The sequence below is a fragment of the Camellia sinensis genome, chromosome 7, assembly GCF_055761805.1.
Source record: "Camellia sinensis isolate YWXY chromosome 7, ASM5576180v1, whole genome shotgun sequence".
In the NCBI taxonomy this organism is placed as follows: Eukaryota; Viridiplantae; Streptophyta; class Magnoliopsida; order Ericales; family Theaceae; genus Camellia; species Camellia sinensis.
Genome location: NC_138967.1, coordinates 55,111,632 through 55,129,135, shown reverse-complemented (window position 1 = coordinate 55,129,135; position 17,504 = coordinate 55,111,632). Strand labels below are relative to the sequence as shown.

Here is a 17,504-nt window from a genome sequence, read left to right as displayed (position 1 = left end):
AGTCTATGATGGGACCCAAGAACAAGAGAGAATTTACAGAGAGAGGAACCCTAAGGTTCTAAAGAGAATATCTCCAATCAATCAATTAGCATATATCAAAGTTAGTTACAATTGATCTCTAATTCACTAGATATAGGCTACCAACTAACTACCCACTAACTAAACATCACATGTTAGGCACATGTCCTACATCAATCTCTCCCACTCAAAATAACTTGTCCTCAACTGAAGACGAAAACAAAGTACAACCAATGCAAAAGAAATGAAAACATTTGTGCAAGAACCTTGAGGATACGTTTCCTTGCTCAACCTAACTGAAACAAGATCCCCCACTTCAAATCACACTTTCCTTATATGTGCATCAACAGCCGATTTGAATTTGGCATTGGACTTTTCAATTTGGGATTTAATTTGAGCATGAACATTCGTCATGAAAACAGTCATCTCCTCCGCTTTAACGCTTCCCTTCCTTGAAATGGGCAAAGAAACCAAGTCCACAACACTTGAAGGCTTCATCCCATAAACCACTTCAAAGGAAGAAGTGTTAATGGTGCTATTAAGTGATGAGTTGTAAGCAAACTCGGCTAACGGAAGAATGTCATCCCAACTCTTGGGATTATCTCCCACAAGACACCTCAACAAGTTGCCAAGACTTCGATTTACCACCTCCGTTTGGCCATTGGTTTGAGGATGAAAAGTAGTGCTAAAATTCAAATCGGTACCAATTTTCTTCCACAAGATTCTCCAACAGTGAGAAGGGAACTTAACATCTCTATTGGACATAACAGAGGTAGGCACCCCATGCAACTTATAGACTTCCTTGAAGAAGAGGTTAGCGATGTTTGTAGCATCCATGGTCATCTTGCAAGGAATAAAATGTGCCACATCTTGGAGATGCGATCCACTACCACTATAATAGAATCACTACGCCTTTATGTAGGAGGCGAACCCAACACCAAGTCCATACTAATGCATTGCCAAGAACCATTGGACATGTTTGATTGGGTGGATTAGAGCATGGGATTGGGATTATTAATCCGTGGGCCCAATTATCCTATGTTTGTTTTAATATTTTGGTTTAGGATTATTAATCCAATAGATAATTAATCCAACAAATTTGTAGGATTATTAGTAATGGGATAAGGGTGGAATTATTAATCCAATGGATATTAATCCAATTGGATAGTGAATACTACACTAATTTAATAGAATTATTAATACTTCACTATTAATCTTGTGAATCAAACATGACCATTCAGTACTGGTAAAGGCACATACAAACCCGCATTAGTTGCAGTCTCTTTACTTCCTTGACAAATTTGACACCGTTTCACGTAATTTCACACATCCTTGGTCTCATGCCTGGCCAATAGTAGGCATCTTGAAGTAACACAAGTGTCTTGTCCTTACCAAAATGTCCCAACTTATAATGCTTGATCAACAAATGTGTCCTCAAGGAACAACTAGGAACACACAACTTAAGGCCATGGAAGAGGAATCCATCCCTTAACATGTAACTTGGATGAGTAGCTCTATCCTTTCTTTGCAAAGCAATAAGAATTTTGTAGAAGTAATGATCACTTGCATAGAATGTACGAAACTCATCAAAACCCACAACTTCATTCTTCATCTCAACCAAGAGAGTCGTCCACCTACTCAACCCATTGGCCACCATATTAAGGACACCCGATTTATGTTGCAAGTAGAACGTAAATTGTTGCAAGTAAGCCACCCATTTAGCATGTCTTTTGTTGAGATGGGATTGGCTATTGATGTATTTGAGGACCTCATGGTCGGTGTTGAGCACGAACTCTTTGTAAGCAAGGTAGTAGCTCCAATGCTTGATGGCTTGGATGGTGGCATAAAACTCCAACTCATAAGTAGAATACTTGAGCTTACCCCCATTCAATTTCTCACTAAAGAAAGCGATTGGCTTCCCTTCTTGGCAAAGGACACATCCAATGCCAATCCCTGAGGCATCACAATCAACCTCAAAGGTTTTGTCAAAGTCGGCAGTGCCAAAATTAGAGCTTCAGTAAGCACCCTCTTCAAGAGTTAGAAGCCATCGGTAGCTTCTTTACTCCATTCAAAAGTCTTAAGCTTGAGAATGTTGGTTAAAGGGGCAGCAAGGCTACTAAAATTACAGATAAACCGCCTACAGAAGGTAGCCAACCCATGAAAACTTCACACTTCATGGACACTAGAGGGAGTAGACCATTCCACAATCGCCTTAACCTTCTCCATGCCCATAAGCACCCCACAAGATGATACGACATAACCCAACAAAATGACTTGATCTGAAGGTACATCTTTTGGTGTTTGTGTCGTGTCGTGTCGCGTGTCCGTGTCCATGCTTCATAGGGTGTAAGTGTTCTATTTGCCATCATGCAAAGATTGTTGGTCATATTGCCAAGGATGCCCAGGGAGAATATGGCAAGCATCCATAGGCAATACATTACACCATGCTTCATCGATATACCTGTTTCGGATAGAAAATAAAATCAAGCACCATTTAGTGACTTTAATCTCATTGCCTTTCTTGAACCAAGATAGAAAATAAGGATGTGGATGGTTCTCTACCGGAAGGTTGAGTTTAGTCACCACTTCTTGAGAAACCATGTTCTCCCAACTTCCACTGCCAACGCTCATGTTACAAACATGTCCACTAATGTTGCAAGTGATATAGAAGATATTAGTGTGCAACCAACCTTCTTAGCTCTCTAGCTTTGGTGATAGAAGCATCTTCTTCAACATAAGAGCAAGACCCTCTTCTTCATCACTATCACCACCAATTTCAACATTCCTCAAATTGTCAAAAATTAGAGCATCCTCATAGTTACCATGTTCCTCAACTTCTTCAATGAGAATTGCCTTGTTCCAATTATTGCCCATGTTCTTGCAGCAATCGGAAGATCTATGTCCTGGTTCACCACACTTGAAACACTTGAAGGTTCCACCTTGAGGCAAATTTGATTTCCGAAAGCACCATTAGAATAAGGAGTTTGAGAGGAAGAAGCACCCTTGTCCATAAACTTGGAAAAAGGACTAGCTTTGGCAAACCTAGAAGGGGAAGGACCCAGCCTAAAACCACCTCGAAACCCTCCTTGGGGGTATTGTCCCATTTGGGAAGCACGACGGCTTTGTTGTTTCTCCACAGCTAAAGCTCGATTATAGGCTTTGAAAACATTCCACAATGTATGCAAGGCAAGAACATATTGGATTGAAGGCTCCAAATCACTCATATAACGAACCACCCGTTGTTCTTCACTCTTATTTAAATCAACCTAAGCAATGAGTTGATGATAGAAAGATTTCGTGTATTCTCTAACACTTCCAACTTGCTTGAGGACATAAAGGTTTTGGAATACACTTCGAAGATAGTTTAACGGTATGAAATTCTCCTTCAATTTCTTCATCATCTTCTCCCAATCATGGATTTTCTCTTTCCCACTTTGTCGACGACTAAGTTGAAGTTCCCACCAAGCGGAAGCCCTTCCTCTTAGTTTGATTGCAACTAGCTTGACTTTCTTCTCATTGGAAATCTCTCCTTAGTCAAAGATATGCTTAATAGTGTTGAGCCAATCCATGAACTTGTCACGATTAGGGCTTCCATGGAAGTCGGGGAATTCAATTTTGACATTGTTCTCCCACTCTTGTTCCAACTTCCAATTTACCCACATTCACTCAACGCCTTTGCAAAGCCAAAAAATATTATCAAAAGAGTGATGAGTACCACCCCCGGTATCATCGGCACCATCACTACCATTGGTAGGAGGTAGGAGACGTTGCACCGTCTCTATTAAAGCAGCAATTTGCCTTCTCGTCTAGGCCATTTCATCTCTTGGATATGGAACCCCATTATCCCTTCCAACTGGAGGATTGACCTCGGTATCATCACCCAAATTTGGAGCATAAGCCCTACCACAACTACCCGTATGACCTTCACCTCGTTGGGCTGTTGAAACCCCAAATGTTCAAAATCACAAACCCAATTTGACCAACCAGTTTCAAAAACTCAGTGTTAATCAAAGAAGAGATGGACCACAATAATAGTCAAATTCCAATCAACCAAACATACAACAACAACAACCGCAACCGCAACTGCAACAGCAGACATCGGATTGCCTCAAAAGCAACTGCAATCAAAGGGGATTCTCTAGAATGGATTCAAAACAGTCCAGTAAAGGAAAAAGAGTGATCAAATTACTTCAATCAGATGCGAAATCCAAGAAAAAATTCGAACAAGAATCAGCAATCGCAACAGTTCCCAATTCGAAAGCCAAATTATCTCCCTTGCAAAGACCCATGTCTCTGGAAAATGGGTCACAATCTTCAAATAGAACCCAGAATTCAGAGTTTCAAACAAGATCCAGGAGCTGCGAACCAGATGCAAATGAAGAAATCTGGTCAGTTTGCAATTTCAACTTCGATTTCAGAGAGAGAAATCAAATCACGATACAAGAAACAGAGATCAAATCGCAATCGCCCCCTGGTTTCCTAACAAATTCAAACCAAACTCAGGGCTTTGAACTTGAAGACAGGCTTCGACTCAGGCACAGAAATCAGATTGTGCTCATCAAATGAGTTACGAACTCAGATCGCTTGATCCCCAGGTGCCATGACTAAGACTCCAACTGTTTGTTGCGACACAAATTGAACCAGGTCAGTTTCTAGATGATGATTCAACTAGAAAATTAGGAGGAATAGTGAAAAGATAGGATCCAAATCCCTATGCTCTGATACCAAAATGATGGGATCCAAGAACAAGAGAGAGAATTTAAAGAGAGGAACCCTAAGGTTCTAGAGAGAGAATATCTCTAATCAATCATACAAAAATCTCTAATTCACTAGATATAAGCTACCAACTACCCACCCACTAACTAAACATCACATGCTAGGCACATGTCCTACATCAGATTGCTACCAAGTTCGAGGAAGTTTCATTCTCGCTAAAGCGACCTCCTCAAGCACAAAACATAATTAGTGCATAAACGGTCTTCCCAAATATTCTTGACACAGAATCACAATGGCACTGTATCTAATTGACTCTGCTAGCCAAAGTAGAGACAGGGGGACTCACTGTAATAATGTGACACCACGAGAAACCTTCATCTTCATATGAATCATGAGGCAATAAGCTTGATCACCTATATTAATCTTAATCCCACTTCATTCATATATGGAGACAAGGCAGGGAGGGAGGCCAATACCCTCTCACAAGCCCAGGCCCCACACACCCCAAAATAAATAAATAAATAAATAAAATACTCTCTTCCTGGCACAGGAACTGAACTGTTTTACCTGTCTTTTTTAGAGCTACTATATTTAAAGAGGGTAAAATGAACATTGTATATATATATATCAATTCCAACATGCTCGAAGTGTTCCGGTGAGCAGTTCTGGACTTGCTCTTCAATGGCATCCTCAGGTTATGTTTGGCATACCCACTTTGGGCTAATTTAGCCACATGGGACAAAATTGGCTACTTTAGCCACAATCTTCAAACCTTGCTCAGGTGCTTGGGCAGCTGCTGCAGGCAAAGCCAAAATGACCAAATTATCACCAGTTTCATTACCTTCATTTCATCTCTCACAATGGGTGAAGGGCATTTTTGTAATTTTGCTTATGGACACATCATTCCCAAGTCAAAAAGTCAAAAAAGCCAAAAAACTCATCCCAAATGAGGCTTTTTAGCCCAGGCTAAAATAGTCAAAAAGTCAGAAAGCCAACCCACATCCCAAACAAAGGCTCAGTGTCAAAAGTCACTCTCTTTTTTTTTTGCATATAAGGTTTCAAGAATCATGTTCACATGCTTTCTACATTACACGGACTCTTTGAAATTTGGGAGGTACCTGTGTCGACACGACACGACACGTGTACAGGTGTGGGATACGGCCAGGATACGGCTCTTTACAAATAGATACGGCTCTATTTTGCCCTAAATGCAGAAGAAACGAAAGAGAGAACAAGGAGAGAACCTGTCGTTGAAATCGATCCTCTGTTCAACGACTTCGACAAGTGTGGCTGCTTCGATCCTCTGTCACTGGCTTCGACTTCCCCTTCGACGTCAAAGTCAAAGTCAAAGTCGAAGTCGAAGTCGAAGTTGAAGTCGAAGTGCGATCTCGATCTCGTCTTCCTTACCCGTACTCATGTCGATCTCCTGTTCTGCGATCTCGATCTCGTCTTCCTTACCCGTACTCATGTCTCTCTCTCTCTCTCTCTCTCTCTCTCTCTCTCGATACGACTCTTTACAAATGGATACCACTCTATTTTGCCCTAACTGCAGAAGAAATGAAAGAGAGAACAAAGAGAGAACCTGCCGTTGAATTCGATCCTCTGTTTGACGACTTCGACAAGCGTTGTTGCTTCGATCCCCTATCGCTGGCTTCAGCTTCCCCTTCGACGTCGAAGTCGAAGTCGAAGTCGAAGTGTGGTCTCGATCTCGTCTTCCTTACCCGTACTCATGTCGATCTCTTGTTCTGCGATCTCGATCTCGTCTTCATTACCCGTACTCATCTCTCTCTCTCTCTCTCTCTCTCTCTCTCACCCCATTACTTTTAAAATAATAACTTTATAAAGATAATAATTTCATTTTAAAATATTTTTATGTTGTATTTAATTAATTAAATATTATTTAAAATTTTATTTGGATAAATGTTTAACATGATAATTTAATAAATATTTTTTAAAAATAACTACTTTCAGTATCCCTGTATACTCCATTTTCAGTTTTAAGGTGTCCAACCCCTAGATATGCACCCATACTCAATACAAGTACCCGAGTCCGTGTAACATAGCATGCTTTCATTTGGCAAATCTTACACGCAATGGTTAGAAATCGTACTACTCGATAAATTTATCTAAGAAAAATTGAAATCAAGACTAAATGAATGAAAAAAAGAAAAAGAGCATCTGAGAAGCACTCGTCTTTAAAACCCATAGCTTCAATATGAATATAAACGAAAAATATAGTGGAAATTTCAGTTTAGAGGGAGTTTTGAAAAATATTTACAAATAAGTGGTAACTTTATAAAAATTGATAATTAAACTCATAAACTTTTTCACAAATTTGTCATAATTTTATAAAATTTTCACTGAATAGTAATTTCCCCATAAATATAACCTATACATGGTTTTCAGCTACACAGCAATAAAGCAAAAGCCAAAAACAAGACTAAATGAATAAAATAAAATAAAAATGAAAAAATGAGAGCATCTGAGAAATAGCACTTTTAAAACCTATACCTTGAATATGATAAAAGGAAAAAACACAACCTATAAATGGTTTTCTGCTACACTGCAACTGCAGTAATCAAAGTTAAAGTTAAAACAAAACCAGAATAACCATACTCATACTCGCAAACTAAATTCCAAAACATAAAAGCAACTGGAAAGAGCATTCGCATCATGACACTTAATTTGCCAGTAATTCTACCAATTAATTGACAGAATAACTAAGACATCAAAAAAGAACTTGCAGATATACCAACTTAAAATGAAACATCGGTTAACATTAACACAACCTTAGGGCTTGAGCAATTTCTTTTTTCAGATCCTTCTCAGGAGGAAGCCTTCCTTTTAGTACTCCTTTAACTCTTTCTTTGATTTCATCCATTCTACAAAGTAAAAAGATACGTCAGCTCCACGAAAAAAAATACTAGACAGAAAGAAAGGATCAGAAGAATACACCAAAGCAAAACAAAAGCACAGCAGAAGGGATTAGAGAGAGAGATTTGACTTGCATCTTTTTATGCTTTTTTTTGTGATTTTCCAACTCTGCCTTCTTTAAAGACAGTTTAACTCTGTCCACAGAATCAGCAGCCATGATATCTTTCTCACGATTAAGAGATTTAATTTCTTGCTCAATAGTGTATATCTCAGTCTGCTTCTGGCGTCTAGTTGAGTCAAATTTCCTTTCAGCAAGTTGGTTTGCCTTTCTCTCAACCATAATTTTCTGCAAAGATAAAAGAAAGTTTTCATTACATACAATAATAATGTAATCAGCCAAAATCAAGCTTCTGAAACCAAAGAAAAACAACTGAGAAAGGGCATCATTACCATGTCCTTTTCTTTCTCATCAATGTCAGTCAGATTCACGTTAGAAATTTGCAGTTCAAATGAATCACGTTCATTTTCCTTCTCTTCAATACGTTTTAGAAGACCACTCTGCATGTAATTAGAAGTAAAGATATGTAACACAGAAATAAGAACTGGAAGGAGTAAGAGCATGCATCCTTAATCACAAACCTTGCTGTCAACTTTAGCTTGTTTTCGAGCCTCAGTGTCTTTCCACTGATCATTTGCATCCATGTAGCGATCCCATGCCACCTTAAGTTCTAATTCATTTGATTTCTGAAATAGTAACCTTCCCAGTCAATGACCATCACCACAGACGACAATGTGCCCAAATATACAAAAATATAGAAACAACCACATATAAAGCAACAGATGCATGTGACTTTCCCAAAGTGATGAAAATTCAGATTGTGATTTAAGTTGAAACAGTTTATTTAAAAAATAAATAAACAAAAGAGCAAGAATAAAAGAAGGAAATAAAAAAGACACTTTTATCCAAAAAAGTAGAGAATAGTCCATTTAATCAAAGAGCATTTAATAAAACAAGTGAACTGCTAAATATGTAGAAGTGAAATACAAGCCATGGACATGAGAAAAAGACAAAGCAAATTCCAATGCTTTCCAGCTGGAGAAATGCCAGTTTGTTCCATCAGGACACTGACAGATCATCAAGAAAGTGTGAATCTTCAAAGATAAAGTTTGCACGCTCAGAAAGTACTGAACACGTAATGCACAGATGTGAGACAATGTTCTTGCAAACATTTTGAGCCACATCTATGTCCCAGTCTGCGAAATTCTCTCTGCGCGAGTAGCATGGCTGATTTTCTAAATACCTTTATGGCTGAGATGTGAGGGTCTGTGTTACATGGACTCGCCAGTTCAGGGGGGGAGCACCCGTGTCGACACGACACAATACATGTGTGTGCGCGAGATCTGTGTCGGACATGGCTCTGTTATCTTGGACACGTCTAACTTTGGGCAGAACTCCATACAAAAGAACTTCTAGGTAACGAGTGTGAAAATTGTTCCATACCTCTGAAAATTCACCGGAGAGGAGAAGGTGTGTCACAGTCAAAGCTCACTGTGTCGTCAACAAGCAACTCTCTCTCTCTCTCTCACCAAATGGATTCTTATATTTAATATATATATATATATATTTAATACAACACAAATATGCACAACTTTTTATGATAAATATGCAGTGCATCATGCGAATAAAGCAATCTGCAAACTGCAGTGTATGTTCTGTGACATAGGTATAGACTAGGTACAATTTTTTATGTTATCAATGAAAGAAGTATATTAGTATTATATAATCAAATAGAGACAGTTGAGTTTTTTTTAAGTCGAGAATGTCATCAGGTGTGACATCATCATATTTGCACTTGGAATTGTAATTTGATGATATGATTCCAATTTCTTTGCCACTTACCTTTCAATTTGCAAGCAACATCAGTTTCACTTGCAATGAGCTTCAAATGAACATCAACTTACAAAAAATAATTAATTTCTTTAAGCATTATTTTTTTTAGTATTAATTCATTTCCAACCCCTCCCTCCTAATTCAACAATATATAGAATATTTAATTTTAATGTATATATTAATATGCTGTGACCCCGTATCCTTATTAAAGTTTTGGATGCTTTTTAGTTGAGTCCCTGTATCCTATAATTGAGAGAACATGCGAATCCGACTTCTGGACACGTATCCAAATCTGACTCTCTTACCAAGTCCATGTAACATAGGTGAGGGTCAAACACAAAAAATGGAACAAACATGAGTATAATATCAAATTTAGCTAATAACTTGCAGCAACGCGGGTCCTAAACCCGACTTCAACTCTCTAATTAGACCTACTTGTATTGTTTTCAGATCCTTTGGAGTGTTGGGTTGTTAATTTTCTATTTCAAAGATCATTATTGTTGTGTTGAATCTTGTTTATCATTTGAGTCGTCCCATGTTCCAGTTTTGGGATTTAGAACATCATTTCTAGACTTAGAATTGAGATTTCAAGAAGGTCACCAACCAGAGTGCTCGGCACATGCGGTGGGTTGGGCCTGTGATGGAATCCAAGGACAAGAGAGAGAAGGAACCCAAAGGTTCTAGAGAGAGAGAATATCTCTAATCAATCAATTATCATATATCAAACTTAGTTACAAAACGGTCACTACTAGATATAGGCTATCAATTAACTACCCACTAACTAATCACATGTTAGGCAGATGATGTCCTACATCATACTCTCCCACTTGAAAGAATTTGTCCTCAAGAAAAGATGAAAAAAATACAACCAATGTATAAGAAATGAAACGCAATACTAGACAAGTACAATACAAACAAATCCCATAAGGAAGCTAGTCTACAATAAGGGAACCAGTGTTGGTGCAAGAAGAATCCGGCAAATAAGGCACAAGATGTGGCACATTGAATGTGTTGGAAACTCCCAAATGAGGAGGTAATTTGACTTGATAGGCATTGTCATTGACTTTGTTCAACACTTCACACTTTCATTGCTCAATACAACTCAAACAAGATCCCCCACTTTGAATAACACTTCAAATAACACTCTCCTTTATGTGAATCAACGGCCACTTTGTATTTGGCATTGGACTTTTCAATTTGGGACTTCATTTGAGCATGAACATTCTTCATGAATGCAACCATCTCCTCAGCTTTGACACTTCCTTTCCTTGAAATGGGTAAAGGAACCCAAGTCCACAACACTTGAGGGTTTCATCCCATAAACCACTTCAAAGGGAGAAGTGTTAATGGTGTGATTGAGTGACGAGTTGTAAGCAAACTCAGCTAGGGGAAGAATGGCATCCCAACTCTTGGGATGATCTCCGATGAGACACCTCAACAAGTTACCAAGACTTCAACTTGAAGCTCGAGTAACCAGCTTAAGGGTGTGATAGAATATCACCCTCTATTTATAAAATGAAGATTAGGGTTTACAAGAGAGTCAATTACAAGATAATCCCTGAGGGCACAAAATGATTACAGACAGACCTTAGTGAAACTTTCGGCTAATATAATACGCTAACACTCCCCCTCAAGCTGGTGCGAAGATATCTCTCATGCCCAGCTTGCCTAATATGTCATGAAATGGTTTATTCCCAATCCCCTTGGTGAGAATGTCAGCAAGTTGTTCACCAGACTGGACAAAATGAGTACAAATGGTACCACTAGTGAGTCTCTCCTTAATGAAGTGGCGATCAATCTCAACATGTTTTGTCCTGTCATGTTGAACTGGATTGTGAGCGATGTTGATGGCGGCCTTATTATCACAGTATAACCGCATGGAGTCCGTCTGATCAATACCTAGATCACGCAACAATAATTTGATCCATAAAAGTTCACACACACCTTGTGCCATAGCTCTAAACTCAGCTTCTGCATTTGACCTGGCAACCACATTCTGTTTCTTACTTCTCCAAGTAACTAGGTTGCCGCCAACAAATGTGCAATACCCTGAAGTTGATCTCCTATCAGTTACTGACCCAGCCCAGTCAGCATCTGTATAGGCTTCTACACGAAGATGATCATACTTTGAAAAATACAGACCCTTACCAGGAGCAGACTTCAAATACCTCAAGATTCTCATGACAGCATCAAAGTGAATCTGATGAGGAGCATGCATAAACTGACTAACTACACTGACAACAACAGCAATATCAGGACGGGAGTGAGATAGGTAAATGAGCTTACCCACTAATCGTTGATAGCTCCCCCTATCCACAATTTCTCCTCCGTCATCATCCCCCAATTTCTGATTGGGATCCAGTGGGGTGGCACATGCCTTACAGCCAAGCATCCCAGTTTCCTTCAACAGGTCAAGCACATATTTTCTCTGTGAGATAAATATCCCATCCTTAGAGCGAGCAACTTCAATTCCCAGAAAATACTTCAAGCTTCCCAAGTCTTTGATTTCAAATTCTTTAGCTAAATATTTCTTCAACAGAGGTATTTCCCCACTATCATTGCCTGTAAGAACTATGTCATCTACATAAACAATAAGTGCTGTAGTCTTACCGCGTGAGGAATGTTTCACAAACAATGTGTGATCTGCCTGACTTTGTTTGAAGCCATATTTAAGCATAGCCTGAGTGAATCTCTCAAACCAAGCCCTTGGAGACTGTTTGAGACCATATAATGACTTCCGGAGTTTGCATACTTTGCCTTCTGTTTGATGATCCTCAAAACCCGGAGGAATGTCCATATATACTTCTTTTTCGAGGTCACCATGGAGAAAAGCATTCTTGACATCAAATTGATAAAGTGGCCAATCTAGATTAGTTGCTAGAGAGAGAAGTACTCTGACTGAATTCATTTTAGCCACTGGTGCGAAGGTCTCCTGATAATCAATGCCATATGTCTGAGTAAACCCTTTTGCCACAAGTCTTGCCTTGCAACGCTCAATAGACCCATCTGCTTTGTGTTTCACAGTATATACCCATTTACATCCCACAGGTCGCTTGCCCGTAGGTAACTCAGTCAATTCCCAAGTGTCATTCTTCCTAAGTGCTTTCATTTCCTCAATCATGGCTAGTTTCCACTCAGAGGTAGCAAGAGCATCCTGAAAATGGTTAGGAATGCTAACAGAGGAAATATTGGACACAAATGCTCTATATGAGGATGACAAATGAGAGTATGATACAAACTGTGAGATAGGATGTTGAGTACAAGATCTCACACCCTTCCTCTTGGCAATAGGAACATCAAGATCAATGGACTCAAGAGATTCAAAGTTACCCAGACTCTCATCAGAAGCAGGAGATGTCAGTGGAGTAGCAGAAACGGTCCTGTGTATCCAGTTAACTGGTTTTCTATCTATGTCCCGGACATAAACATGCCCGTCCTTATTCTTGGTGACAGTGGGTTCGATAGTCCCAGTAGAAGAGGGGGGTGCAAGAACAACTGGTTTCACCATAGGAAGCAAAGTAGTAGAGGGTGGTGCAAGAACAACTGATTCCACCATAGGAGGCACAGGAACTGGTTCCACCATAGGAGGCACAGGACTCACTTCACACCAAGGCTCCCCCGGAAATGAGGACGGTGACACCGGAGAGGACAAGAAAAAGGACTGGGGATAATGCCATGAGTAGAGAAATATTGTCCTAACCCAGAATCTATGTATTCCCCGCCATTATCAGAACGAAATATTTGGATAGTAGCCCCAAACTGAGTACAAATCATCTTATGAAAAGTGCGAAACACAGAGAAAACCTCACTCTTATCTTTCATGAGATACACCCAAGTAGTACGAGAAAAATCATCAATAAATGTAACAAACCAGCGATGACCTTTCACAGACAGAACACGAGAGGGACCCCAAACATCAGAATGTATTAATGAAAAAGGAACGAAACTTTTATTCAAACTAGGAGCAAAAGAAGCTCTATGTTGTTTGCCAAGTTGACAAGACTCACAAAGAAAGTCAGACACATGATGATTTGCGAAACTAGAAGGAAATAAATGCTTAAGTAAATGAAATGAGGGATGCCCAAGACGCCGATGCCACAGCCATAAATCAACGGGGGTAGTAGAAGACGTGGTGAAAGAATAAGCAAGTTTGTCCGGTTGATCTAGGAAGTAGAGACCATTTTCTGCACTACCACTGTCAATCGTCCTCCCCGTGACAAGGTCCTGAAAAAGACAATGATCAGAAAAAAACGTCACACTACAATTCAAATCCTGGGTAAGACGACTTAAGGATAACAGATTAACAGAAAACTTGGGAACATGGAGAACAGAAGATAGATGTATGGTAGGAGTGACTTGGACTAAACCTTTTCCAGAAATGGAAGAAACAGTACCATCGGCAATCCTAACTTTGTCCTGACCTGAAGAGGGCTTATAGACAGAGAAAAGATCAGAGGAGCCAGACATATGATCTGAGGCACCAGAATCAATAATCCATGGCAAAGATGTATGAACCAGGAAGGCACAAGGAGAAGATGCTAAGTTACCTGAGCGGGCAAAGGACGAGGAAGCGGTACTGAGGGCAGTAGAAGATCGGCGGTCCAACAATTGGCGCAAAGCATCCTCCAGCTCAGTATCAGAAGCTTGGGTAACAGAAGTAGAATTAGACTCAAGGGTATCAATGGCACTAGACTGATGAGCCCGGGAATAGGAACCACGTCCTCGAGATTGGCCGGACCGACCTCCTCGAGAACCAGACCGATCACCTCGACCCCCGGATGGAGTCCCATGAAGCTTCCAACACGTCTCACGAGTATGCCGCGGCTTCTTGCAATAATCACAGAATACAGACTCCTTAGCAGCAGACGGAGGAGGCAGGTTGAGGCCATCTCGAGGAGTAGACAGTAATGCGGAACGGTCAGTAGAGACAGGGGACATCATAGCAGACCGACGACTCTCCTCATTTTGGACATAGGCAAATGCCTCCTGAAGTGAAGGAAGAGTGTCCATACTCAGAACTCGACCCCTAACTGGATCATACTCCACATTTAGGCCGGCCAAAAATTTAAAGACCCGTTCCCGTGCGATGAACTTCTTGTACCCGACAGAATCAGCAGGGCAAACGGATTTATAGTCTTCCAGGTGGTCAAGGCGTTTCCAGCCGTTGGTGAGGAAAGTGAAGTACTGAAGAACAATCTGCTCCCCCTGAAGTGAGCTCTCAATAGATCGGCGCAACTCAAATGCTTGTGAAAAATTTCCTTTGCGGGAATAGGTAACAGCCACAGCCTCCCAAACGTCCTGGGCAGTCTCCATAGACAAGTAGCCATCACCAAGTTCTGGAACCATCGAATGGATAAGCCAACTCATAATCAAAGAGTTGGTAATCTCCCATTGGTCATAACCTGAGTCAGTGGTACTAGGTGCCTGTATCCTGCCATCAACATACCCCATTTTCCCTCTGCTTTTCAAAAACATAGTCAAACTTTGAGACCATGCTAGGTAGTTCTGACCATTAAATAGAGAGGTGGTGATTTTCAGACTAGGGTTGGGGTTCTCAGTCATGGTAGTAGGTAGAATGGGACTCTCACTCTTTGGTGTTTGAGAAGAAGGGGACACACTGGTAGAATCTGTCATGGATACAATACTACCAAACCCGCAACAAAACTGGTGGAAATCACAAATCTGGAAGGTGGTAGTGAGATAACAGGCACAATGACCACTATAAAGACATAACAAAATTAAGAAACCATTTTCTTTTTTTCTTTTTTTTTTTTTCTTTTTTTTTTATATATATATATATTGATTTATTTATGTATACATATATTTATATATAAAGATATATAACAGGCTATATTTATATATATATATATATATATATATATCAGGATATATATATATATATTTATATATACCAAGGCTGAGATCATACCACAGTGACAGAGGCTGAGGACGATGACGACGAGCGACGATCGACAGAGGAAGGCGAGGAGATCGACGAGGTAAGGGAGACAACAGAGGAAGGCGAGGAAGACGAGCTGAGGAGATCGTCGAGGTGAGGAAGACGAGCTGACGAGGTGAGGGAGACGACAGAGGAAGGCGAGGAAGACGAGCCGACGGCTGAGTGATGATCCACCCAGGTAAGCTTCCAACCCTAGAGTGTCGTTGGTGTAAAGGTCTACCAACGAGGGTGAGCCGAAACCCTAGAGGTTCAGCTCTGATACCATGAAGCTCGAGTAACCAGCTTAAGGGTGTGATAGAATATCACCCTCTATTTATAAAATGAAGATTAGGGTTTACAAGAGAGTCAATTACAAGATAATCCCTGAGGGCACAAAATGATTACAGACAGACCTTAGTGAAACTTTCGGCTAATATAATATGCTAACACAACTTACCACCTCCGCTTGATCATCAGTTTGAGGATGAAAGGTGGTGCTAAAATTCAAATTGGTACCAATTTCTTCCACAAGGTTCTTCAAAAGTGAGCAAGGAACTTCGCATCTCTATCAAAAACAATAAAGGTAGGCACCACATGCAACTTATAGACTTGAGGTTAGCGATATTGGTAGCATCTATGGTCTTCTTGCAAGGAATAAAAAGTGTCATCCTGGAGAAGCGGTCCACCATCACCATAATAGAATCACTCCGCGGTAGTAGGACGTAAACCCAACACGAAGTCCATACTAATTCATTGCCAAGGACCATCCGACACCGGTAAAGGCATATATAATTCCGAATTAGTTGTAGTGCCTTTACTTCTTTGACAAATTTGGCACCGCTTCACATAGTTACCCACATCCTTGGTCATGCCCAGCCAATAATAGGCATCTTGAAGTAATCCAAGGGTCTTGTCCTTACCAAAATAGCCCAACTTATGATGCTCAAACAACAAATGTGTCCTCAAAGAACAACTAGGAACACACAACTTCAGACCATGGAAGAGGAATCCATCCTTTAACATGTAACTTGGATAAATAGCTCTATCCCCTCTTTGGATTTGCAAAGCATCAAAAATCTTATGGAAGTAAAGACCACTCATATAGAATGTACAAAACTCATCAAAACCCACTTCTTCATTCTTCATCTCAACAAGAGAGTCGTTCTTGTTCTCCTACTCAACCTGTCGGCCACCTTATTAAGAACCCTCGATTTATGGCGCAAGGCAAACATAAATTGTTGCAAGGAAGCCACCCATTTAGCATGTCTTTTGTTAAGATGGTATTGGCTATTGATGTATTTGAGGGCCTTATGATCGGTGTTGAGCACGAACTCCTTGTAAGCAAGGTAGTAGCTCCAATGCTTGTTAGCTTAGATGATGGCATAAAACTCCAGGTCATAAGTTGAATACTTGAGCTTAGCCCCGTTCAACTTTTCACTACAGAAGGAGATTGGCTTTCCTTCTTGGCTAAGGACACCTCCAATGCCCATTCCAAAGGCATCACAATCAAGCTCAAAGGTCTTGTCAAACTTCGGTGGCGCCAAAATTGGAGCTTCAGTAAGCACCTTCTTAAATAGTTGGAAGTTATCAACGACTTCCTTCCTCTATTCGAAAGTCTTAAGCTTGAAAAATGTTGGTTAAAGGGCAGCAAGGCTCCTAAAGTTACGGATAAACCGTCTATAGAAGGTAGCCAACCCATGAAAACTCCTCACTTCATGGTTAATAGAGGGAGGGAGTAGCCATTCCACAATCGCCTTAACCTTCTCCATGTCCATTAGCACCCAGGAAGAAACAACATAACCTAAGAAAATGACTTGATCCACGGCAAAGGTCCATTTATTGGTGTTGCCATAGAACTTTTCTTGCCTCAAAAGCTTGAAGACTTGCTAGAGGTGGCACAAATGCTCTTCCAAACTTCAACTATAGATCAAGATATCATCAAAGTAAACCACTACACAAACAACCAAAAGTGGTTGCAACATTTGTGTTATCACCATCATAAAGGTACTTGGCACATAAGTAAGCCTGAATGCACCACAAGCCACTCAAATAGTCCATTAGGTTTTT

General features: G+C 40.2%; 1 protein-coding gene across 2 annotated transcripts in view; it reads right to left on the bottom strand.

Annotated features, from left to right (window-relative positions):
* RAD50 (DNA repair-recombination protein (RAD50)) overlaps positions 1-17,504 on the bottom strand; it is a 121,943-nt gene that overhangs the window by 50,326 nt on the left and 54,113 nt on the right. For both annotated transcript variants that reach the window (XR_014335337.1, XM_082877962.1), the window contains exons 9-12: positions 8,248-8,352; positions 8,059-8,166; positions 7,743-7,954; positions 7,524-7,616 (exon numbers count right to left, since the gene is read on the bottom strand). Coding sequence is in view for 1 of the 2 variants with exons in the window: in XM_082877962.1 (XP_082734088.1) it covers positions 7,524-7,616; positions 7,743-7,954; positions 8,059-8,166; positions 8,248-8,352 (518 nt within the window). In the remaining variant the exon portion in view is untranslated. The remainder of the gene's footprint in view (positions 1-7,523; positions 7,617-7,742; positions 7,955-8,058; positions 8,167-8,247; positions 8,353-17,504) is intronic.